Below are 27452 nucleotides of genomic sequence, written 5' to 3' on the forward strand. Positions count from 1 at the left end.
AAAAAAAAAAAAAAAAAAAAAAAAAAAAGAAAAACCAGAGAATTTTAAATGAAGAAGTGCCTCGTCGACGGAGCGCGAAGCGAAGAACAATCTCCCTCCTTAATTAATTTCCTTCATTCCAATTAAAAAATTTCAGGGGTAATAATTTCGAAAGTTATTCCTTTTTAATTCAGCTTATACCGCGAGCGCCGCCGCTAGACTTTAGTTTCTATTTATCGTGGCGTGTAGTTCGCCGCGTTTGCATTCTGCGTCTGAAAGGATTTTTAATTATTCGCGGATGGTTCGCGCGCGCGTGAATTTCTTTTCGCGGATTTCCCCCGTTTCCCCCCCGTTTATATTCGCTCGCGGCCGGCAACAAGCGCCACGGAAATGGTGAAGTGGCGAAAATGTTATCGCGACCAGAGCGAGTGAACTTATTATTCGTAATGATTGCGAGGAAATCAAAGAGGATTTCTTGAAGATCGGAGTTTCGAGCGAAAGAGATTGGAACTGGCGCAATCGGGGAAAAAAAGAAAGAGGGGGGCTGAGACTTCTGGAGTGATGTTACGAACTGAGAAATAAAATCGAAAAGAGAGTATTTAATATTAATTAATTCTGAATATACAGTATAATATTATCAGCGTATATCCTCGCTCAAAAGTTTTGGGAAATTTTTTATTATTAAATTAGTTTTATTTTTATTATTAAATTATTTTCTTTGTATTCGGTATTTATCGTAGGTAAGCAAATTTTTTTCAGTTGCACGTGCATTTTACATGATACAATTTTCAATAGATTAATATCTTATAAGTTCTTTGTTTTCCATAAATACCAATATTTAACTCTCTCAGTTCTGAAACGAATATAGTTTGCTTGTTTTGAAACTTTCGAGCGGAAGCGTGCACATTAACAACAAAAAATATAACCAACATATACACACATGAGTATAAACTACGAATTTCGTAATTCTAATATGCGAGCCAGCATATTTTCACAATCTTCGATCTTCCTATTCCAAACAGCGAAACAAATTTCAATTTAAAAATTCAGAAACAACCAAAAGAAAGGGATCACGTACGTGCGTACTTATAAGTACCTATTCATCGTTATTCGTATCTAACTTAAATTCCAATTACTCCAGAAAACTCGCTCCTACGCAAACTCACCATTAATAAAAGAAACTTTCTCGACGGTGACTCGCGTGAAAAACGATCCCGCTGACAGAAATTAAAACAATCTTAACTTCTCGCAATGGCCATTACCCAAATGAATTTCACTCAGCGTCGCGTAAAAACTAACGTCAAAGACCAGCTAAAGTATCGTTGATGAGCTTCGTCAACGGCGTATCTTTGTCGAACAATGAAGAAAAGAAATCTAGCTATCTCTTTTACAGTCTGGCCTCACCGATTACACTGATTACACACACTCGTGCGATCGTTTGAGCGATCGCATTGCTCAGATTTCATGTCGAATAGTGTCATAGCGTTTGGTCGCGATGCTCAATGTACAATGTGCTCATACTGAAGCTTTCTCTTCTAATTATTTTTTTTCAATTAAACCTGAATCAGAAATAGAATACATAAATAGACAATTTTTACTTTATCTACTTTTGTCAGCGTCGTTTGGTAATTTTCGCAGTTGCGTTATTGCCTGACACTATCCAACACGGTTTTTTAAATAACTTGTGGCACTAAAACGGTTGAGAGTTAATTTTTCGTTGTGCAGCTTGATGTGTCGAGACTGTGGTTAGCGGAGGAGGTCGATTTATGAATCCGGAAGACTCGACTGCCGTCCGGAAGTTTGCCCACGACGTGACGACGGTGTTTCCCAGCCATCGTTGTCGTTTACCTTCCTTTTCGAAGTTTTCATTAACGGCGGCTTACCAGATGCTTTGTAAACTCTGTTGCCAGAGTTTTTTCGCAGATGTACATTGCGTTCCATTTTAATTTCAGCTACGTTTTGAAAATACCCGAAAAATAGACGAAAAAAAAAATATATATATATATATTTCCTTCTCTCTGGCGTTGTAATGCAAGTTTCTCTGTACTTGGAATTTTGGAATTTTACAGCTCAGGAAACCGAAAATTGCGCTTTGCAACTTTTACCGCAAGAATTATTATTATTATTTTTTTTTTTATCGAGATACAAGTAAAGAATAAAAATAATTAGAAAAAAATATATATATCTTCGTCTCGTATGTGATATAGTATACGTATTTTCCTTTTTCCAGAATTTTGAAATTTCAGAGATTTTAGAAATTCCAAAACTGTGCTCCGTAAGTTCCATTTCAAGAACTATTCACCGAAATATGGAATTTAATTGCAATTTGAATCCGCAGCTGCTAAACTTGTATCTGTAAAAATGTTCCTCCCCCGAGAATTTTGACGTATCGGAGGCTAAAATTGCGCTTCCGTAAATTCCGTCGCAGGAATTTCACTTTGAAATACCGAGAATTTAATTGTAATTTCAATTCGATTACTCTTGAAAGCATCGACGTAGAAGTAATCGGGGTGAAATGTATATTTTCTACGGTAGTAAAATGTACGTTGAAACGAATCTGGTGCCACGGAGCTTGTGCATTCATCGGCTCGTGAATTGAAAACGGAAGTCTCTAGTTAATTACCGAAACAACCAGGTCGAAAGAATCGAAACACGGTCTCTACAGAAATTCCAGTTCGGACAGCCGAGTGTAATTTATTCAACGGTGCCGTGATAATCGTTCATTGTTCGCCCATTTCGTTTTCCATAATTCATTAACCGTGCATCAAACGGGTTGGTCGTGGAATTTATCGTTCTATTGAGCAGACATCAATGCAGGAACGTTCGTGCATTAATCAGCCGAAGAATCGGCAAAATCCAGCTGAATGGCAGATGAAATGATGAGCACTCGAGCTTATTCTATCACTGTCGCGATCGACAAAGAGGTATTCATATTTAAAATAATCGATCATTAAACATTTTACGGTGTACAATGTGTCAATTAAAGCGCGATGATTTCAATCGAAATCGAACGTTTCGCTTTTTGAAATACAGTGAAACACCCGATCGGTGATGCTTCTAAAATTCTAAAATTTCCAATTTTATAAGATTTTTAATTTTTTTTAAATTTCCTCCAAGTATCTTTTGTCGTAGAAATTCTTAATTAGAGCTATTAAAAATTCGAATTTGCAACCCCTGAAGTATCTTTAGAATTATTGGAAACACACGTCGGGCCAAGTGTTTCCAAAAACTGCAATCTTTCAAATTCCCTGAAATATGTACTCTATCCCAGTTCCTTCGTCATTAACTAAAATTGTTGGGAAATTTAACCTATCAATTCTTAAAATACCTTCTTCGCCGCTCGAAGATCAATTCGACGCCACTGAGAAGATCAAAACCGCGACCCAGTTTTTATCGTCGCGTGTAAAATACATGCCAATCCTTTCATTGTCTTCAAGGCACGATCGTTGGAAACGGAAACGCAACATTTCGAAAAGATTCGCCAGCAATTAACCACCTAGAATCACCTACGACTCGCTCAACCAATCTCGCGTATACAGTTCACCTGACTCGCAATAAATCACCGGTACTTCGGTTGTGAGAGTACTCTTCACCTCTCAGACGGCGAGAATTCGAGCGGAGCGTCGCTTTCAGACGAAATGAAATCTCCTGGCAAGCCGGTCCCGAGCCTCAAAGAAGCATCCGCGTGATCCTATATGCGGCCGTGTAGTTACCGTTCGCTTTCAACGTTGGAACAAAATCTCGCCGCCCGAGTTTGCCGGCTTACCTATCCAATCTCTGAGCGGTCTTTTCTTCGGTTAAGCCGCGTGCGCGTATCCGTCCTCGCGGTGGCGAGGAGGCTGTGTCTCTCCGAGCGTGACGAAGGAGAGGGTAAAACGAGGATTTCTTTCCCTCGTTTCTCTCTCTCTCTCTCTCTCTCTCTCTCTCTCTCTCTCTCTCTCTCTCTCTCTCTCTCTCTCTGACTCGTCAAAAGCTCGAAGAATCACTTTCACGTACACGGATGTCCGCATTACGCTTACATGCACGGTCGAGCTGCGAGCGGAAGTAATATCGCGCGAAGATCGGATATAGAAATTGGGCCCTGGACGGTGTCCAAAGGATTCTGTCTTTCACGCGGTTTTTGGCGTTTCTCCTTTCTTCTTGCTTGTCCGTGTGAAATATCTGACACTCGACCTGTCCAGGTGTGGATACATCGAGTGTCAAGTAGCCGCGACGATCAATCCGCAGAGAAACTTTGAGAGTCGCGGCTTTCTACGTGTTTCTGTGGAGAGTATAGAGAATACAGACTCAGGAGAAAACAACGAGAGAACAGATGTCCAATGAAAAATTAAATGGGAACAGTGCGACGTGAAAAGATAATTTGCGAGAGAATAGTGTCCGAAAAGTGAATAACGGAAATGGCAGACAGCGGTGCAAGGAAATTCAGCAGTGGAAAATAGCTAGCCGAACGATGCCAGAAGAGAAAATTCACCAATAAAAGAACGCGGCGCGAGGATACTGGGAAAAAAAAGAAATAATTTCAGCTGTAAAGAACGAACAATGTCGAGGATATAAAAAGAAAAAGTTGAACATCAAAAATGTAACAGGAAAAATATTCTCAGACAAAGTTTTAAATAAGCTACTAAGAAGGAAAAATAAAATAGCATCATATAATATGTGAAAATACAAAAAAGAGAAATGTGCGAAAATTATATAATTTCTGCCAAAATCATAACTATACCATATCTGGCAAATTCCGAAAGCATCAATCACGAGGAAAAAGGAAAATAATACGTGAAGATATAAATATGAAAAATCTACCAAAATTACCCAATTCCTGTCAAAATCATAATATTATTTTACATATCGAATTTTAAAAAATATTAGATTGATCAATCACAATGAAAAAGAGGAATAACAGGCGAAAATATAGAGATGAAAATTGCCCAATTCCTGTCAAAATCATAATTACATATCGATTTTAAAAATATCAGATTGATCAATCACAATAAAAAAGGAAGGTAACAGACGAAAATATAAAAACGAGAAATCTACTAAAATTATCCAACTTCTGTCAAACTCATAATTATATTATATATTGTACGTCGAAGTCTAAAAATATCAGATCGATCAATGATAACGAAAAATGAAAATAACAGGCGAAAGTATGAAATTACGTTCGGACATGTTCTACCGAATTCCAGAAATACCCGATCGATCGAATTAATTACTTCCCACTGCATCAGCAATCGTGATTCATCGGTCGTATGAAGCGTGAAGTGGCAAGTACGTGACTTCTCTCCAGTGACACGAGCATCGCGAAAATGTCAAGTACATCTTGCATGCCGGGATCACCATACCGCGAGGAAGCATTCGCTCCAACAAGGTCAAGGTCACGATCCCTCGCCTCCGGAGGAATTCTTAATTATTTCGCGCACATCTCTCGAAAACTGCGTCACCGGCCAACTTGAACGACCTTTCCGAACGATAAAAATCTACTATTATTATCCTCTGCTATTTCTGCTCTTGACACTAGTACTTTCAAGAAACTATTTTTTTTTTCTTTATCCTCCATCTCTCTCCCTCTCTCTCTCACACACACACACACACACACATTGTTTCGCGAACATATCTCGCAACAATGGCCGGAATTGAATTTCCGCTTCTCCGTTTCGGCTTCGAGTATTTTCTCGGCTGGCTAATCGACTTTCCTCACGATCGTCTCGAGTGCAGAATGCACGATCGAAGCTGCATCACCGGTTGAAACGTTCAACAAGAACGTACTCGTGGTGATGACAACGCTGTCGCGAGTCGATATCTCGATTCGTATGTAAAAACTTATGTGCCGAATATTTAAAATCCTAGGATAATGTAAATGCAAAATCATGTTATGCTATTTGTGCCGGATGTAATAATTCCTTCATTAGCGATGCTCAGGCGCAAATTTGTTGGCTATGAAATGAAAACATATCAAGAATATGATATAATTAACTTTCCAATTATGAACAATTTTAGAAAAAGTCGCCAGAAGAATTTGCATTTTCCACAAGCTCGTCATCTAGAGATTAATTACCAACATACAAAGTAATTATTTAAAATAAATGGAGAAAAAGGAAACATCCGAGGTCTAGACGAAGGATTAATCATAATATATCATCTTTCCGTGATTTAATTTATTACACAACCACTGACAAAAAGAATGTTGTAATTCAGTTAGAAATTCCAATGACCACGTTCCATTATTTTCATGAAATTGATCGATACGATTATCGATATAAAGTATAGAGAGCAGGTGTTGCAATTTCTAAGAAGGATCGTCGTAATCGTAAAACAAAATCATCGCAATTCTTGAACAAAAAGAAATTACTTTTTTTATTTTCCTTTGCGAATGTGTCTATTTTGTACATGCAAAATATTCACTTTTTTTTTTTTAGCAGGTAAAAATTATAGTATGAAATAACAGTGGTTAATCTTGGGAATTTCGATAATTCTGTAGAACGGAGTTGGCTAACTGACAGCTTGCGGGCCCTTGCCCCCACTTTCTTGATCGCTAGCGTTACCCCCTCCACTGCATCTCTTGAGCCCCACTCTCTCAGTCCTACCAAGCATGTGGAGGGGATAGCGCTAGCGATCAGGAAAGTAGGGGCAAGGGCCCGCCAGTTAGCCAACTCTGCTGTAAAATAAAAATAAAAGTCAGAATTGGCGAAGTGCGTGCAGAGAGTGATCTCTGAAACTCGCTGGTAGCGCACGCATGCTACAAGCACCATGCTACTAATTACGTGCTTCGGTTAGCCGGGATTTACGCCGCAGTCGGCATAACTCGTTAAAATTTCTCATTACCATGTCGTTTACTCTCCGACAGTAATAATTACCGCAACTTAGAGCGCAACCCTTGCCGCCGCGAGTAAGCACGCCGCTCCTTTCTTCCCTTTGTTCGGCTCGTGTTGGATCGCTTCGGAAAATAAAGTCAAGCATCAGCGAGACAATAATTATCGCAACGACGGATCGACAAAGACGGAGAAAAATTTCTTTTCGAGGCGAGAACAAGCACTGCAATTGTCCTCGTATATAAAACGAAGTTAAAGGTTAACTTGGGAGACGGGATACTTTTAATTGCTACGGCGAAAGGAAAATATGGCAGCGGCGATGTTACCATCCACTCTGATGAATTTTACAACCCGAACTTAAGATAATTACCAAAGTTGTAAATTTTTAGGTTAATTGTTGAAGTATAAAGCTCGAGCTAATTGATGATTTACCGAAGATTTTTATGACGTCGGAGATGTTTCAAACTCTTGCAATAACCGTAGAGAGTTAGAGCTAAAGTTGGATGGAAAGAAAAAAAAATGATAGAAAAAAATTCGATTTAAATGTTATACCATCTTTTGCAAAAGAGTTTAATCTTTTTTTTAAGAGAGACTTTTAATATCTTAATAGTTTGAGATGACGAAGACTAACTGACGACGATACATACATGACACTCTATTTGAATACAAGTTCAAAATATTATTTTAATTTACAAATTTGAAAACTTCAGAAAAAGAAAAGAAAAGGCAAACACATTAGGTAATGGAAAAATTGTCAAAATTCTGAGTCGAAAGTTTGTAATGTACACATGTACAAGCTACCCTGTGAAATCAATTTCAATTTACGAGCTTAAAGAAAAAAAAAAGAGTAAAAATTTCGTAACAGAAAATCACCGAAACTCTTACCTTTGTTCAAATAATTTCCGTCTCTTGAGAAATTAACGAAAATCAAGCAACAAAAAAATTGCAGCTTTTTCCTGGCCAGAGAGCCATTTTAGTTGCGCGCGTCCGTGAAGCAACGAGTAATTGCAACGTCGAGTCCCCCGTCCGCGTTTCGTTTCAATGGATCCTGCCTCTCTTTGATCGGCGAAAATTTCGAGGATATTGGCGAGAGTCGGCTTCGCGCGAACGCTTCGCGCGTTAATCTCGCGCTCGCAACTGATTGACATCCCCGTCATGGAATAGTTAATAGATATATGTAATGGTTTTTCATTTCCGCGCCTGAATTCGCGCGTGTTATCGGACGAGCTGACCGAAAGCGTTGTAACAAGAGTATCGCCAGATTGAAACCGCGGTATTGGCTATCCTACGTGTGTTGGTATCGAAAATGTCCGGTTGATTATGGCAATTGGTAATCGCCCGACGATTGTCGAATATTTCATTCCACGCCTCGTTTTCGAGGATTGATGAACATTTTCCGAATGACGAGAATAACAACTCAGTGGCACCAGATCAGTTTCCAAATTTTTCGTAATTAAACGTATTAAAAGCACACGAGAGTTTTTCTTTTTTTTGTTTTTATTAAAATAAACAAAAGGATTGTTTGATTGAAAGTTTCGTATTTGCGTCAGTTTTACTTTTCGTTTTTTTTTTCAAATCGCCAGGCAACATTCAGAGGCATCATGGAATTCTGTATTAACAATTTGAATGAATCGTTCGAATCTTTGATGTTTAGAAATATCAATGATCAGACTGTTGTATTACTAATTTATCGTAACAACACCTCCACTAATTTGTCGTAGTCATAAATATAATTCATACACAGCCATTTTGCAAAGGCTGGAATTAAAGTTACACTTCCAATTAACTCTTCACATGCATTAATGTACACAGACAACCATTATCTTGTGAAAAAAATAAACGAATAACAATTAATATTGCAATCATGTATCTGTATTAAATTACCAACGGCAAATCTCACGAAACTACACAAGTAGGTAAAACTTTGCAATTTTCGAATTTTCACTTCCCCTCCAATCCGGCTTTTATCAAAGACAAATTCCAAATGAAACGAGTGCCAGAGAAACGAATCGAAATCCTGCACGATCTGTAAAACCGATCATTTTACAAAGCGTTTATTGTTAGCCAAAGCTCGGAACATGACAAACAGCGACGGAGATTTATCATTTCACTGCGAGCGAGTAAAAAAAAAAAGAAGAAAAAACGGGATGATCTTTGTATTTGTTCGAAGGTTCGATTGCGGGAGCGGAGTCGGCACAGTCAGGAGCACGCAAACAGTGAGGCTGAACGAGTGGAACACCTTGACCGTCTACAGGCACCGATGGGACGCCTGGATTCAGCTGAATCAAGAGAAACGCGTCGAGGGGAGATCGAAGGTAAAGAACGAGTGCTCGATAGTACTCGACGAGGCGTTACGTGCTAGTGAAAAAAGAGGCGATCGATTATCGGTGAAAACGGCGGATAGATCTGTCGACGTGACACGCAAATACTTACGATTAGTCGCGAGCGTGTTCGAATTAGAATCGTCACGGAATTGAAACTGACGGCCACCGCTTCGAAAAGGCACACGACGAATGGCCTCACGAGTGTGTGGATAGAGCCAGTGACTCTGAAAATTCGAGGATAATTGCTGGAGGACTCGTTGAAACATAGAAGAATCGATGAAAACGTTTCGCGCGACTGATGCTAGAGTTCAATTTTTTCCTGTTTCCAGATTGTTTGTTGAAAATTCGTGTGCAAACATTTCGCGTAGAAAAATTTGATTACACTTTCACGAACTTGATTTGGGTTTTCGATTCCGCAGAATTTCGGTTTTGATTGCGAATTTATCTGACGGTCAATTCCAATTTATATTCCACGAGAATTATTAGATAAAATTTTTTTTAAAAACACGTGTGGAGGATTTCTCGTTGAAACCATTAGTCAGATTGGTTATACTATCGTAATTGCTATATCAGGATGACTAAATTGTCCCTCCAAAGTCCGATGATTTGAACGACAAAAGGATATTTGCGCAATTATTTTTATTAACACCGATCGACTTTCAAGTTCTCCAAATCATCGCGCAAAGAGGCAAGAAAATTGAACCGAATTTTACAAATTTGATCGAAATCTCCAATTCCGCCTGTCAGTTACAATCAGTGACACTTGAAACTCTCGGTGAATAAAAAATACTACGAATAAAAGAGGCCAGAGATATCTCAGGCTTCAAAGTCCGTGTCTCCGTGTCGATTAAAATTCACGATCGTACGCGTCTCGCGAATGAATTTCCATCGACAGGCACGACCGGCTCATGCCGGATTGTTGAACAACGACGTCCGATACATAGATCCGGTGTTCCTCGGCGTGATTTTCCGGTATTCCTCGGTTGAAAAGACGGCGCTCGTTTAGAACGTTTCCCTTTAAAAAGGTCCGGGCTTGCTTGGCTGACGTCTTTGGTCGAGAGACGAGCAAATCTTTTCACGACTCACAGCCGTATGTATTCTTTGCCGACGTCATCGTTATTCACCTGGATGCGATTCCAGCCACGATACACGTTTCCCGGTGAAAAACACTTTATTTTCCAAGGAAATCGTCCGTCTAACGATTATCCTACTATCCTCGATTATTGCTCCAATTTGCTCCAGATGACATCTTTGCTCTGTTAATTTGCACTCCTTTCGCACGATACGCTTGTAATTTAATTATTCTTCAGCTTCGCGATCGTTTGTAAAATTCAAGATCGTTTACACTGGTTTCTTTCGTTTTCTGGTTTCATTTTTAACTTAATTGGAGGATGGCATATTTGGAGATGATGGACATTTTCTTTTTGAAGATTGCTACGAGGTCGTGCATTTTCTTTTTCTAAAATAAGCTTGAACAATCAGTTATCAGATTACAGAATGAATTCACGGTTTCAAACAAAGTTAGTTACATTTTAAAATAAATCACCGTCTGTTAAAAAAGAACGCAATTACTTTTTGGCCAACCCGATAATACGGTAACTGACAATTTGACAATCTTGATTATTCATCATTTTTATCTGTCGCATTTGGATTTAATTGGAAGACCTGGGCTGTATATTTCGAGTGGGTAGTTATTGATCGGTTTAAAAATACAGAGAGAGTGTAAAAATTGGGAACAGAGGAAAAGTACTTTTTCCCTGATGACTCACTCTAACCCCCGCGTCTCGTTTCAATATCCGATCAGTCGGTAATTGCTACGACAATATGTCCGATGAATTGACAAATTGCTCCCCCAATTCAAGCTCAATTTTGTTCAAAAAAAAAAAAAAAGAAAAATTCATGCTTGAAATATTTTTCTTAGCAATATTTTCACGATGATTTCTCGACATTTTCGCGACAGTAAACTATCGAAACAATTCGAGACTACTCAACGACGTTCGTACTCGCGATAGACTAGAAGACAAACACATTTTTTATTGGAAATAAAATGCACGACGTTCGATCGAACGTTTCGAACACTGCGAACACTGTTCGATTCGCGAGGAAACGTGCGCATCTCGAACGGCAAAAGCAAGAATCAGGTCAGCAGTGATACAATGGAAACGCAATGGTTCTCGATAAAGCGGGTTAAATAACCTGAAAATCGATCGACCTGGGAAAAGTGAGCTAATTACAATCCCGCGACGCAAAAATAAAGAAACCGTAATATATATATATATATATATATATATATATATATATATATATATATATATATATATCTGCGTGTGCAGTCGATGAAACAAAATGTCCTTTAGGCGAAACGGTGAAGAAAGCATCGCGAAAAGCATCAGATAGTCAACCAAGGATGGTAGTAGACAAAAGTGGTCAATCCCATCGGCAGGGAAATTGACTTACGTTGGACTTTTCTCCGTGAATAAAAGGTCAGCCCCTCGGTCGTTGTGTCTCATTTGTAAAACACGGGGAGAAAAGAGAGAAAGAGAGAGAGACAAAGAAAGCTAAGGAAAACTTGAAAGAGAACGAAAGAAGGAAGGAAGAAGATAGAGACAGGACAGACGAAGGAACAGAACAAAGTAGGAGAGAAACGAAGGAGAAGCGAGAGAAAGAGAGAGAAAAAGGAAAACGGAGAACCGAGTGAAAAGAGAGTGAAGAGGGACAAAAGTACACGTTGACCTCTCCAGCCTCCCCCCTCCCTCCCCCCCAACCCCGGTTGCAGTCGCGAAAAACTCGCGGAGCACGGAATAAAACCGAGACGAGTAAGTGCCGGAGCATGATTAAAACGAAACACTGTGGCCGAACAATGGACGGCGCCGTGTATGCGTTTGCTGAGGAGGCGAAGCAAAAAAGAAAGAGGGGAAAAAAGGGAGAAGAGATCGTGCCACGGCACGCGAAAGACATTCACGGGGGCGACACATCAAAGATTTTTCCGGTATTTGCGTCGGAACAGGGCAGACACGAACGTTGGAATATTACTTTCTTGCTCGTTTGAGAGCGACGGCCCGCGAATTACGCGGTCAAATGGAGCGTGAAAACGAGCCGAGCCCGTAGCCAGAGACCTTCCTCTCGCGCGAGGATTCATCCTTCTCGCGGATGTGCCCGAACCGCGACGTTGATCGGCCGCTGATTAATAGCTGCGTTCAACCCTCCGACAATCGCAGAAATTATGAAGAAACTTGCCCTTTGTCCTTGGATTTTCCAGCCGCTTTGACTTTATACGACGCGCTGCAGCAACTAGTAGGTGCTTAGTAGAACGATTAATCGATGGTTAAGTTTTTAATCGATGGATCATTTTACCCGCGAAGATTCGCCCTCCTCTTTTTTTTTTTTTTTTGTAACGTTCAGTACGATCACGATGGGGCCAGATTTCCTTCAAATTGGTAATTTCAATATTATTTCGATGAACTTGGCTATTTGACTTGACAATTCCAATGTTATACTGATTTAAATAGACATTATTTAAATATTGTTTCTGACGCTCTTGGAATGACACTCTTATTTAACTTGGAGTAACTTTGTGTTTTAAAATTACGTTGTAGAACGATTAATCGATGATTAAGTTTTCAATCAATGGACTATTTTACTCGCGAAGATTGGGCCTCCTCTTTTTTTGTAACGTTCGGTACGATCACAATGGGACCAGATTTCCTTCGAATTGGTAAAATTTCTGATGAACTTGACGATTTGATTTTACAACGTTATATTGATTTAAATAGACATTATTTCTGACACATTTTTATTTAACTTCGAATGATTTTATGTACGTAAAGATATAATACAGATATTCGAAAAGTCTCAATCTCTACACCTGATCCACATTTGAAGAAAAACATATTTCTGATGAAAATTTTTGATTTTATCCGCAATGAATTTATCACTCTACAAAAAAAGTACAAAATTTATCAAATTTTCAACAATTTCGACGAACAATGCAACGTGTTAAATACACCACGAAGCATTGGGGCAAGTTTATAGTTTAATAAACTGCATTTGAACGTAGGTACTGCGATAATGATATCTTCTCGCTTTAGAACAGGAATATTCTATCTGCGTTTGATCGCGATCTGGTTTTGGTATAACGACGTACGATAACGTGTAGACGTACAATTAAGTCGTAGAAACAACATGGATACGAGGTAATTAGAGCATCTGGCGGTGTTTAATGTCGGTCACCAGAAAGCACGGTATTTGCAAATCAGCGTACACAAACACCCAACAATTACACGTCGTTGAAATTGGGACGCAGACAAGAAAACTACTGAGAAATAAAACACTTTCGCGAATTAAAATTAAAACGTCGCAACGTTTGAGATGCAAATGAGGAAAATAGTGACAAAGTGACGTTGCAACGTTCACCAGCGGAGAAACGATTTCACTTCGGACTAATGTCCGTTACGTTTCACGATTTTTCATCCACAGTGCAGTGTAAAAAAACGCGGGATCATCGTCTTACACGCCACGAAAATCACCGTAGATCACGTATCGTGCCGGGCAACACGTTTACGTGGAATGTCTGATGCGTTTTCGAGCCCCTTTCAACTTTTACGACCCGCTTCGGTGGTCAGACGTATAAAGACAGATGGCCGGTTTCGCGAACGATGAATAATCGAACCACGCCCGTGAAACGGACCACGCTACACCGTGTAATCAGTAAAATGCACCGTTACTTGTAAAACTTAGTCCGTAGTTTGCTCGATTAAGGAAATTCAGCCGACGATGTCGCGTATTGTCCGTGTTCATCGATTTTCTCGTCCACCCTATCCGACAGAAAGCTAATTTTACCCTAATTCATGTACGCTTGTAAAACTCGGTCGGTGTGCGATGTTTGTCGCGCCAACGACAATCATGGTTTTAATGAAAATTGTTGCACACTGGCTGCGATTTTGCTCGATGGAAAGTTATTTTACGATGAAAGATGTCGACAATTTATTGCGCCACGATCGACACCTATGTCGTTACAAACGACGTTGAATTTTATTACATACACGTGTATATATCTGGATTGCATTATTTCTTAGTGTTTAATTCTGTTAAGTACGTTGTATTTTACGTGACGAAGGGCACTGATAAAAATTTACCACTAGTGTGATTGTTTGCGACCCAATGATGTCAACTGAGAATTAAAACGTAGAGTTAATATTAATAACCATAAAGAAAATGATACTCGAAGCACGGAGTTTCTACTTTAAAAAATACAAACTTCTTCTTCATAGCGTGTCTCTGCACGGAAGAGGCGCACAGCAAAATAACGAAGTACATGGCCATTTGACTTGATAAATTAGATAAATACGCAAATGAAATCACTGACACTATTACAGAGTCTCGTAGACGAAAACGTCTCTTTATCCGTTTTGATAACTACTGCATATTCATCAGGTTCGCCTGCAACTTTTTGAGAAACGCATTTTAATATTTATCATTCTTAACCGTTTGACTACCAAACAAACTTGACATTTTCCTTTCGAAACGTTTAAGTAACCAGGGAAGGCGCGTTTTATTACATCCCGCAGCGGCATTTTCTTCTTCTTCTTCTTCTTCTTTCTTTTTCTCTCTTGAAATTACACGTTGGAACTAGCCGGCATTTCGCTCTTGAATTAAAAGTCTTTAAAAGCTACCTACTTTCTAAACCTCCGTCCCTCTGCGTCTTCCTTTCTTCTCTCGTTGCTCTCGGTCTCGTTCTTCCACCTCCGTTCGTGCTTTCCCTCTCAGCCACTCTCATAAGACTTGCAAATTGTTTCGTAATAAGTTAGTACGCGGCAAGAGAAAGGGGGAGAGAGAGAGAGAAAGAGAGGCGCTGCTTTCCACGGCGAGGGGGAGAGTGGTTTCGAGTGCACTTTTAAAAACAGAGCCAAGTTCATCTACGGCCAAGTTTCGCGAAACAATCGGGGGAATATTGTCGACCATCGTGGCTCGCCTGATGGGCGAAAAGAAATCTCAAATCACCGGCCGGGAAATCACCGCTCTGCTCTTCCAGCGTAAGAATGAAGCACCTCTCGTCAACTGATAATTGTACTCTATCCGCGCGAAGAACACTGCCGTTTCTTAAAGAAGCTGGAAACAAACTCCAATGACATCGCGGTTTGATTTCTACGCTGATTTTAACGCTGATTATTCATTGTATTATTTTGCACTAATAAGGGAACATACATAAGTGTCAATCACCGATTTTGAATCATCGAACGTAGTTCTCGAGAAAATATTTGACCCAAAAAATATTTCTTTTTTATTGGCAATCATCGATACTGAAGAGGTGAAAAGTAGTCTCAAAGTTGGGGGTGCGAAGCATGTTTTGTCAAATACCTCGGAAATTATGTTCAATGAAAATCTCGAAGATAAGAAACGAAATGAACAGTACAGTAATTTTCTATGACACTGCCGTTTGGAATTATCTAATACTTTCTTCATTGTTTATTATTTTTTAATATCTCTTTGTATTAATTCTATATCTATTCAAAATGCAAAATAGTATTAAAGTTTGTAATCTTCTGTATAAAATTTGCATTAACTTACAATTCTATTGCTCCTTGATAAGTAAAGAACAGTACATGGTACTCGGATAAGTAGAATAAAAATTCTTATGTGACCAAGCTAGTAGAATAGGTATATAAAGGATATGATCAAACGTGTGGTACAAGGTTTTGTAGAACAGACGACGTAGACGGGCAAAGCATATGATTAGATTAGTCGCGTGTAAGATTAGAGTAGTAGAACAGGTCACGTACGTAGTCAGCCAGGTAAGACAAGTTACGTTACATTATTAATTAATCACGCTGGATAATGTGCATGCATAATTAACTTCCCGTACAAATTCATTAATATTCATACGTATTAAACGAAATAAACAAATTTTCCACCGTGGATATTCATCGGCGATATAAACAACGTACTACCGACGAAGTAGAACAGATCATTGTACAGTCAAACGCGACAAAAGTTTTTATCACGTAGCGAGAGAATTCGTTCGAAACAACACTGTATTTACACAATTACGCGGCGATAGGATTATTTTTAAGAAAAAAATAAAACACGCCGAGCAATCGATCATTTTCTACATAATACACGTCTAAAACGAAACTTGGAATTTATTCTATGACGCTACGCGTCACTTTCACACTGAATCGAACGAAAGAAACGTGGAAAGATTAATTATTCGAAAAGGAAAGGAGGGGAGCAAAGGCTGACTTTGAAGTTTACGTTCTAATCAGGTGTTTTTCTCAAAGATTACACCGCGGAATCGGAAGAGGGGATAATCGATGGGCGGTTTCGAGAATTGGCCGCGTGACTCGAAGACGACGGGCCGTCTGGTTTCTCTCCCGGGGGAGAGGCCGAGTTTAATTACCTTTAAAATCAGCGGACATCGCCGGAAAATGGGTCTGCAAGAGGAACCCACTTTATCCCCAAGTGCCATTAAGCATTCGGTGTCCTAACGACAGCGTCGTAATTAGAGGAACCGACCTCCGGCCGTCGCCTCTTTTTCGTCTTTGCCTCCTTTTTTCGTTTTACCCCCTACCTTGACGTTTCTCGCGACGCGGACGAAACCGAAACGAACGACGAGCTACGAGGAGCCAGACGTTGACGAGTCTCTTCTTCCACCTCTTATTTCGGACGTTTCACCCGTATACCCTGGCATTCGTTTGCGGTTCATTCATGAAAATAACGGGGGAGGATCGTGGTTTTTAAAGTGCATTGAAATGCGCGTGATTAAGGATCCTTGTTCTTAATACGCAGGTTTCTCTTTATTATATTGTGCAGTGTGTTTGAGTATGTGGACGCCATTTCTCTGAAAAGAAATTTTCTTTTTGCAAAAAATTGCACACGGATCGACAGTACATCTAAAAATACTGTTATGCACTCAATTAATAGTGTGTTCAATCTACGTCGCTAGAAATTTCCATCAACTTTTCAGCACACGAGACAGGTAGTAGTGGTCTCCATATTTTTCGAATTCGATGACTTGGGCTTTCCATTGTTAAGGATATTGGCACGTTTAGTTAAACACACTGTAAATATATATAGTGAATATTATAGTTACCAGAAAATCCGTGGGTTTTTAGTGCGATAGAGATTCTGTTAATTTCGTCGGATCTTGTTTCTCCACTGTATCGGTGTAAATGCGTGCATCCGTTTGTCGCTTATAGGAAATGCCATCTTAAATCGATATCTAGGTTTCTTTGTTTCTGACAATTGACGAGAGCAGTTTGCTGGTTTCTGCTGACTCTCGCTCAAAGGTCTTGCGATATATTTTATTTTTAATATTCTTGTGTTTTTTTTTTATAGATTGTAAAATTTTCAAGTTGCATATTATTATGCAATTTATTATTATCCAATTTCGAAACAAATATATATAATACATACGATATATGTAACAAATAAATATATACAAATACACGTTCTAATTAATTTGTTCTAAGACTTTTGAGCAAGAGCATAAAAAATATAATACACGAGATACACGGATATTGAAAGTTGCACGAATCGAGATTTTTCATTCGTTGAAACGCGAAATTTTGCAATAAAAGCAATAATTATATTTCCCGATAATTATATTTCCAAACATTCCGTACCGGCGAGACTGCAGCCCCGAATGATATCTTTATTTTTCGCTGTTGACTGAATAATATGAGCGTAATCCGCTCGAAACACAAAGCACGTTCCTTGGGCATCTAATTTTCTGGACTTTGTAACGGGTCGGAGAATAACTAGTACTCGTTGTAGCCGCTTTAATTTGTTCCATCTTCCTTTCCTTTTCTTTTTTCTTTTCTTTTCCTTTCCTTTCTTCTTCTTCTTTTTTCCCACACCAAGTAGACAATGACGACGTGGCACGAAAAGAGGCAAAACGGAGCGTGGCTTACTACAAAAGAGTCCGCTAGACGAGACCGCAAGCTAAACATTTGATAACGCGCGATAACAATTTAATATTACATCTGCCACGCGTTGGCAAAACATTTTTCGCTTTGTTCAATTATCGCGCCAGTTGGTCTTTGTTCTTTTATTAATTCATAAAGGAGCGTCCTGTGTTTGTTCTATCAACGCCGTTTCTTCTTCTGTTCTTTTTTTTTTTTTTTCTTTTTTTCGTTAGCGTCGTTTAGTTCACTATTTTGTCACTCTCGTCTCTGTTTTCGCTATTTTGATTTATTCAGTGACAAACTGGTGGGACACGTGTCGGAACGAATAAAAGTAGTCAAGGGCAATCTCGAGCATCTTGGCGCATACGACACTGTTTAAATTTCATTCTATTTTTTTTTATATTACACGACTGATTCTTGTTCTCTGGTATCCGTGCAACTGATGACAGCAATTACATTAGTCAAAGCAAAAAATACTTGTTTCTCAAAGCAAAAATCTCAGTTGCAATTCAAAGCCTTGTACTTTTTTTTTTTAAATTCCTTAACAACGAAAGACGAATAGAGCGCACTTTATTTTCAAATTCCAATTAGGACACTCTGCTCCAGGATACTTTAAATAAGCCAATCGAGTCCAATTCCCACGGTTTCTAAAATCAACCAACATTCAAAGAACATCCGTTCTCGGAACAATCCCCCGAGACAGATATCAGACGGATGAAATCGTGAAACCGTGAAAAATATTTCTTACGATAGAAGTAACCACAGTGCGATGCCATTGCAGCGTTAGTTCAGAGTAGACTCCTTTAATCTGAAAAAGTAACTCTAAAAGACGAGGGGGAAGAGCGGAAAGCACTCTATACTCTGTATACTCCAGACGAGAGGGTAGATTACGTAAAAAGTGTACTCTCTCTTTCTCTCTCTCTCTTCATTTTTCACACAGCTCCCGCGAAATCCTCAAAAGTCATCGAAAATTAGCCTCTCGTCGGGAAGGAACGTCGGATTAACCAACTTGTTCGACGACTTATCGTCAACGATAGCTGACTGTTTCGGAAGAAGATAACCGAGAGGAATAGAATAGGGTCTGACAAAACGACGGATTATTCTCCGCCTCCAGCTGCCCCCCGCGAGGTTTCAACCTCGCGAACACGTTCGCAGTTCTCGCGTGAAAAATGGGTCGAGCGACAGGGATCGAGCAAAGAGAAATAAATTGTACGCTCCCTCTCTCTTTCTCTCTGTCCCTCTCTTCCCCGTGGGGAACTTTCTTCAGATCTCGAACGAAAGAATTCCGCGCGACGAGGATGGGAACGGGCGATCGGTCTAAGATGGCGATCCCCTGCTGGACAAGACTGGCGAGATTTTTGCGCGGCAGGTGATAAAAATGAAAATTGAAGGGAGCCAGGACGTTGAAAGCAGATGAAATTACGGTCGGGGCGACGAAAAATATCAGCAAGAATCTTTCTCCTTTTTCTTGTAGATTATATTGGAGTTTAATTTTAAAGCTAAGTTGAATAGAATCGAAATCTGAAAGTCGTCGAGGTTAGTTTTATTCTGATTATTGCTATTACTATGATAATCAGTAATTTCGTGACTATTATTCCGATAGTTAATTCTCCAGAAACGTGAAAATATTTCCAAAATTAAATAGCATCACCGACAGATTTTCAATAAAATTATTTGTAACTAAATAGTTACAAAAGTAAATGATTATATATGTATATCTTAAAATGCAATTAACTTTATTTTAAACCACAAATTCATTCTATCTGATACCCGATTGTTGAAGCTTGTTTCAGAAAAAGGAAATGCACGATCTCGTTAACAATTGTTTGTCTGAGGTCAATTTCAAAATGGAAAATAAAAAAGGGACATTTTCGTCGTATTTTGCTAGAAGGAAAAAAACTTCCTTTTAAAAGCAAGTTCAGAAAAAATTATCTAACGTGTATAGTGGAGTAGCTTTGAAATAACAGCAGTGTCAAAATTGATTTGCTAAATTTCATTACTGACGAGAATATCAAATCGTTCTTAGAATTTTTTTTTTTGTCAAAAAAGATAGGAACCTTTTTGAATGAGAAATCGTGAAATTGCCTAAAAAAAAAAAAAAAAAAAATGGCAAAAAGTAATCGAACAAATATATTGCCCAATAAAGTTTTCGTTTCTCGTGAAAAAATTCCATTCGCCCACAAAAAAGCGTGGTTACTTTTTGACTAACCCGATACATCGAAAATATTGAAGAAAATTTCGACAGGATTCAACCTGGTGTCGCACGAAATTACATCGCGGAAGTCGCAAGAAAATCCATCAGATTCAAGGAAGAAAAGGCGAAGCCTTGGTCCGAGTTAATAACGGAGACGAGAGGAGCGTATTTTCGGATTTACCGCTCGCTGCATTTTTTTTTTTTCTTTTTTTTTTTAATAGGCAGCCAAGCACGACGCAAAGAGGAATCACGCGTTTCGAAAATGAATTTTGCTAGACGCGCGGCCGACCGAACTTTCCGCCAGGCAACGTCAAATGGAGGATTGAAAGAACTAACATCCTTTTAGTTTCGCCGTTGAATCTCATTTACCATTTCGTGATAACGCACTTAGCCATTTCCCACCTCGTCTCGAAAGTTAATCTTTTTGATACTGCTTCGTCTTTGGCCACTATGCCTCTAATACATTGCCAATGAAGACGTGAACGTCACTTCATCATTCCGACATCGTGGTATCGAGCTTTTGGACGAAAAGGTCGTGTTGGTTGCAAAGCGACAGCTTCTAAATGACAAAACTGCATCGCAGCCGGGATTTTCCAGCTTTTCGAAAATACCACGGCAACATTTCTGCAACGTGGAAAACTTGAAAATAACAATCTTGTTGTTACGTTTCGTCGCGTTTAATGGAAAAAGCTTGTTACAGGGGCTGAATGAGAGAAAATGCCGAAATCGTGACTGCACGAAGGGGAAGTTTTTATTTTGATCACCGTGTTTCCACTAATAAATTTTATATATTTTCAATATCATTTTCGTTACAATTCGCTCTGCAATTTGTTTGACATCCATCGATATCTTTTCACACACTTTTTTCCTTTCGATCCTCCGTATTACTCGCACCGTCCCTCGTTTTTCCCCGTTTTTCTCCATTTATTCGACGCAGTTTTTCTAACTGCGGGACACGGTATCTCGGTTAATCAAAAACTCGCCGCGCTAATTACGAGGATATCCAGATAAGTAGAATTCGCTCGGTTGAAACTTTTGTCCATTTAACGACTTTTGGTTCCACTTTTCCAAGAAATGGAAAGAGAGAGAGAGAGAGAGAGAGAGAGAGAGAGAAAAGAGAAAGGAAAAAGGAGCGTCGCGTTCAGTACGCGGAAATCGTTAGCGGAAAGTTTCTCGCGGCAGAATGGAAACTCGAATGAGATTAAAGCGCGAAAGTCGATTACAAGTTATCAATACACGGTGAGCATTTTTCCGAAGATCCAAGGACTTTAGCTTGGTTTAACGTTGAAACAAGCGTGCTGTTTCATCAAGCGGAATTTCGTGCACGTGTTTTAATTGGAAACGGGATCATTTGCGAAACGATTCGTCTATTTCTCGTCTGTTCGAGCGTTTAAATACGTTATCTCTCTATCTCTCCCTCTCTTTAACGAGAAGATGGCAGAAAAACGCGGCGTAGAATCCGTGCAGAGAGAGGGATTAATCTAAACGATAGCCTTTTACAACGAGCTGTGACGTTGTAATTAGCGACGATTTAACATGCTGCGAATTTTATCCCTGCTCGTCTTATAATGCGATAATTAATTGAATTCGATAACGAAGGGAAGCTCCACTTTAACAAATTACGAGAAAGAATTAATTCGAAAAAAAATTCTCAGTGAATCGTTCGATCGTTAATGAACTTTCTCAGCCTAAGTAAGTTAATTCTGACAATTGGCAGAAATTGATTTTCAGAAATTTATTTGAGAAAGGGAATTGATCGATCTGTTTACATTGATTTGGATATTATGAAATTGTGAACCAAATATACTTGGAAATAATTAAAATAATTTAAAGTAGCAGAAATAGAATACCTCAGAAATGCTACAACTCGAAGAAACCTATCGAAATATTCTTCAACTTCGAACAAATATTTACAAAGAAATCCAATAAAATGACTGATCATAGGAATAAAGAATTATTTAAAAGAAAAAAAGAAACAACCTAAGAAGCAAAGAAGGAATTACAAAATTCCGAATTAAAACAAGCTCAACTCGAACATCAAAATATCATGGAAGAAGAAGAGATGAAAACTTTTTTTTCGAGACAACCAACGAGAGATGCTCGTCGGCGAAAATTATTTCGATCGCCGACAACTCGTTCGCCGCGAGTTCCGTTACGAACGGAGAAACCTTTCAGACGAGGCGCAGCAGCCAGATGATGCCCGGGCAAACTGGACGGTGCAGTTCGGTGCTGAAACTTTCGAGACTTTTGTAAGTGCATTAACTTGAAGACTGTCGGCCAGAATTCGCGCGTACGCGAACGTCAACCCTGCCAACTTTTCACGTGTACACTACGCGCACCACGACACCGTGCATACACGTTCTCGCGCGAAGAGACGCCGAGGAAACTACAAGGAAACCCTCGGCAGTTTCGCTAGGCAAATATGGGCTAGCTTGGCTGTACAATCCGCGTAAATTGCCACGTAGCATCTTGCATCGCGTTGCATTACCGTGTCGATATGTACCCCTCGTCCTTTTCGACGTGCTTATTTTCACCGACGCCGTCAGCGAGTGGCATTTCGCGGATAAACGGAGCACTCCGTGAGAAGGCTTGTGAATACCAGTCGGTCGATTGTGCGGCTTTCGAGTGGCAGGAGTAGATTACAGCGCTTGGTTAGGAAGTTTGTGTATTCGAGGTTTGAAATTTTCACGTGTCGGGAGCTTGAAGGCCCCGAGAATTGATCGTTCGGGGGGAAAAGTATCCGACACGAAGAAGCAGCCACTTTTAGGAATTAGCATCTTTTAGGGAAATATGCTTTCGAATTTTATCCTCCAAATTCTCGAGACAGATTCCCTCTCGATCAACGTTGAACAAATAAGTGTATCTTTAGTTCTTTATTTGTGAAATTCTTAAACTGCCAAACCTTCCAAAAAAGCCTTCGGAAAATACGACGAAGAACAAAAGAGACTCTAGTGACTTTCCAGATTCTTGAATTCTCAGACCAGAATCCTCTCAAAAAGCGAGATAACAATATTTTTAATCGTGTATTTCCAAACGATTGAAATATTTAAATAGTTTCATATTATATTTTACATTATATTTAAATATTTTCCAAGAATTCCCAACAAAACGACGTTCGTCAAAAACATTTAATCGGCCTGATCACAGACGCAGACTAAAATCAGTCTAAAGCGGTGTTGTGAAGTAGCATAACAGAGAGTAGGAGTGAGAGAGAATGAGGGAAAGAAAGAGAAAGACCGACTTGTTGGAAACTCGTGCGAACACACAAATCCAGCAAGTTGTGGATAAAGCGTCGGATGGAAGAGCGCGAATTATACAACGGCTTTCTGCAGCTGCGTGAACCGGGCTTGTTCTGGATTTGATTGCAGGGCTTGTTTGCGAGGATTACCTTCCGCGAGCCGTTGTTCGTCGGCGGCCCCGGAAACACGACCGGCCTCGAGCGACTTCCGGTGAGGACCGGATTTAAGGGTTGCGTCCGGCATCTGGAAGCCAATGAACACCGCTATCGTTTCCCCCTCGCGCCGCAGGGCGACGCCGCGAATGGTTTCGACGTTGGTGAGTACAACTTACTAATTAAACCGACCTCCCACTCTTTCCTCCCACTCACCTCTTCTTTCCAGCGCTTCCAATCTGTGAACGTTCACGTTCGAAATTAGCGGTACACAACTAAGAACAACGAAATGAAAATTGCTTCGCGCGGTCTAGTGATGAATTTTAAAATTCAATTGTTGTTACTCGTTTCCTACGCCGCGACGTTAATTAATTTATCCTCCCTTTTTCATTCATGACATGTTCCCTTTTAAATTTTGCGAGAATCTTCACAACCTTTTTTCCTCAAACCTTTCCAAACTATATCAACTCTTTCAGACGGCGTTAAAAAGGGTTGAGACTACTTGAACGAAAGCTTACGAAAGTTATATTTTATTACTTTTACTCTGTGCAGCTTTACGGTGAGTTTGATGAATTTTAAAACGTACGAACGTTGCTTGGCGATGGTAATAACTAGCGTGCGAGTGTTAATGCATTTTTCAGGAATTAAAAGTTTCAGAAAAATCTACAGAATGCACGTAACATACAGAAATGTATGTAACGTTCAAGATAGAGATAACATTTACCTCTTTATCATGGCATTTAGCAAATGAAAGAAACGCCTATTTAAATTCCATTTCGTTAATTACGTTCATAAAAATATGAAACTGCGTAAACATCCACGGTCTAGTAACAACAGAAAATGAGTTTTAAATTAAATAGTATCCCTGGATTGTGAAAGGCCATAATATATTTATTATTTACAATGTTTGATTTTACATTCTTCGCGACAAAGATTTTAGGAATGAAAGCCTCGTACTCGACCCTTGGCGATACCAATTAAACTGACTCACAAAATTTTCTTAAACAAGATGGAAACGCAAAACTGAAACCTAGAACTGGAACGACGAGATTGAATTCGGAGTAAATTGTGCCTAAAAGCACAAAAAAACTCTTGCTTTCGCGTAGAGATCCGAGAGACCGCAGTTGCAATTTCTCACGCATGCACGACTTTCAACGCCGCAAAGCGGTCGATCGGGACCAAGTGTCGATTAAAGTTGCCACGTTTTTCTTATCAGAAACCGGCGTGAAACGGACCGAGGCCGGTCTATCGAGTGTCGAATCTCCATTGAACCGGTTCGAAGGAAATACGTATAATCCCCCGAAGCGTAACCCCTCGAGAGATAGCTTTTAAGAGCGATTCCAGGTTTCTCTGCGAACGACGCGATAGACGTACCACCACTTGGCCGTGCGCGTCTCCATTCTTCGGCGCAGAATGCCGAATGCATCAAAGGATCAAATTCCCGGGACTGAATTTTTTGGTGCTCGACTGTCCACCGGTACCGGTCCTTCGCGAATGCTGAAATGTGCGGCTTTCGTGGAGAAACGGATCAAAGGGAGAGGATCCCCGTGGATAATGCCAAAGCAAATCGTTTGGACGTCTCCGCTCGTTTCGCGAGCATGCTTGTTGGAAAAATATTTCCTCCTCGTGCTTTCCGGGGAAAAACGAGCTATCCTCGCCCTTTGTCTTCGTACGTTGTGCTCACTGAGTGCCTCAGTCGGGGAACTAAAGTTATTAATAACTGCTGTATCGTACGTAGCTCCACCGGAAATCTTAATCACGACGATTTTGCTTTGTTTCTTCTTTCTTTCTTTCTTTTTCTTTTTTTTTTTTTTTTAGTAAGGATTTATTATTTGGTCTACCGTACGCGAAAGACTTCATTAAATTTGAGAGTAAAGTCAATAGAATTTTATATTTTTCAAGGGGAGAGTTATTTTTATATTCGTCGAGTTTACTTTTGCTTGTTTCAATCAAAGTTGTTTAATACGAATTCGAATTATTTTGCTTAATTATTTAGTTTAATTAATTAGCTTTGTTCTGTCGAGTTTATCAAAAGAATTATCGGTGTATAAACGTATTAAAAAACCGTTTAATTAGAGTGAAATTGTAATTAATTCATTGAAAATTCTAACTTTCGTAAGTTTTATTTTCCAAATTTAGTCTCGTCGAGCAATAGTCTCACTACATAAGTAACTACAACTCACTGTAAGCCACTATAAGATTTTTACTAAATAACTTTCCCCGACTAACATTGTTTATTAATTAACATAAAATACCAGCCAATTTATCAATAACAACAAAACTCTTTCTGATCAACTCGATACAAACGCAAAATGAAATATACCATCTCGCACGAAACTGGAATTGAAATGCAACAGAAAACCCGAAATAGAGGCGAGAGTGAAGTTCAGGAAGCAAGAGCGTTCACAATGCAACGCGTGGGAAGTAACGAATGTGAAATTACTTTAACGTACTAACTCAACGGTGAGTGGTAAATTCCAGCGAGCAATAATCGCGACGATAAAACACTACGGCCCATAATTAGGCGCGTCGAAGTTACATTTTGCTCGGGCGGAGGAAGCCGCACGGTATCGGCTGCTCGAATTAACTCCTATATCGGCGAGCACACACAACAGGTGTCACATGAATTTAGTTAGAAAATCCTCCAACGTTCACTGTGTACGATCCCCCGATTTACTACGAAATATCCTCTCCCCCTTGTTCCAGCTTTTCCTCTAGCTTCAATGAAATATCAGTGGTAACTGAATTTCAGAAACTCTAGAACGCTGCTTTGATAATGCGGCCGTGTAAAATATTCGACGTGCGCCAACCGAAGAAACAGGGCGTGCAGAAATATTACACGCGCAAAATACACAAAAGTTATTGACGTGAATTTGATAGATGCAATCCAGTATGTAATAATAATTTCCTAGATAGATCTAGATTTGAGATTCATTCATATTCGAGTCTAAATTTCAGAGATTCGATATTAATGGCTGAATTGATCGAAATCTGTCGAAATTAATTCCGACAGATGCAGCAGACGTAATATCGTCGACGTTGTAAGCTACTGGAGCTTGGAGAAAAAGAATTCTCGATTCAACTGGATTCATTTTAATAAAAATGTTGAAACTTTTAGTTCGTTTCTTCTCGAAAAATGTTTTTTCGTCGTTTTGAAGTAAGATACCTTTTCCCTCGAAAATTTGAAAAAGTATCTTTATGGACGTTGAAAAATTTGTTCTCACAACTAAATCTATCATACTCTTGAAAATTAAAGTCTCCTTTTTACACTTGTTATACGATTTCTTTTTTCCACGAAATTATAAGAATTTGGAAGTGGAATCACTGTACATTATGTATAATAATTTCGATTCTAAATTGTAGATTCAATACGGACGAATGAACATGATGTACGACGAGTTTAAACTCGAAGCTGTTGAGTTTTGTATTTAATAAACTGTGTAGATATTTAGTAAACTGTGAATACCAATTCGAATGAGATTAAAAATTATTTAGTTTATCGAATATTGTAAAAGTTGCCATACTTGTTTTTCTTTTTTTTTTTTTTCGTCTTTAAATTTTCTCCAAACGCACAAAATAATGGGAGATATAAATTCTATAAAGTAATCAGTAGATATTTATGCAAATTTATACCTTCACAAACACAAAAATAGAAAATGGAGATTAAGATTCGTACTTTACATATTTATTCTATTTCCGTGCATTTGACTATTTCGCTGGCTTATAATTTTTTAAATATAACGTTTCTTTTTTAAGTAACAATGATTGATTTCTTGTTTTAGTGATAAAATGAACTTCTTACAACTTCTTAGAAAAATAGCCGAAATTGAGAAGAGCCCATCTAGCTAAACTAGA

At 39.2% G+C, this 27452-nt stretch overlaps 1 protein-coding gene across 1 annotated transcript in view; it reads left to right on the forward strand.

The window, feature by feature from the left end:
* The window catches only part of LOC122528108 (pikachurin-like), a 112076-nt gene that overhangs the window by 52285 nt on the left and 32339 nt on the right, over positions 1–27452 (forward strand). The window contains exons 4-5 of the mRNA XM_043652855.1: positions 8956–9100; positions 23575–23761. Coding sequence (XP_043508790.1) covers positions 8956–9100; positions 23575–23761 — 332 coding nt within the window. The remainder of the gene's footprint in view (positions 1–8955; positions 9101–23574; positions 23762–27452) is intronic.

Source organism: Frieseomelitta varia, unplaced genomic scaffold (genome assembly GCF_011392965.1).
Source record: "Frieseomelitta varia isolate USP_RPSP 00005682 unplaced genomic scaffold, Fvar_1.2 scaffold_245, whole genome shotgun sequence".
NCBI lineage: Eukaryota > Metazoa > Arthropoda > Insecta > Hymenoptera > Apidae > Frieseomelitta > Frieseomelitta varia.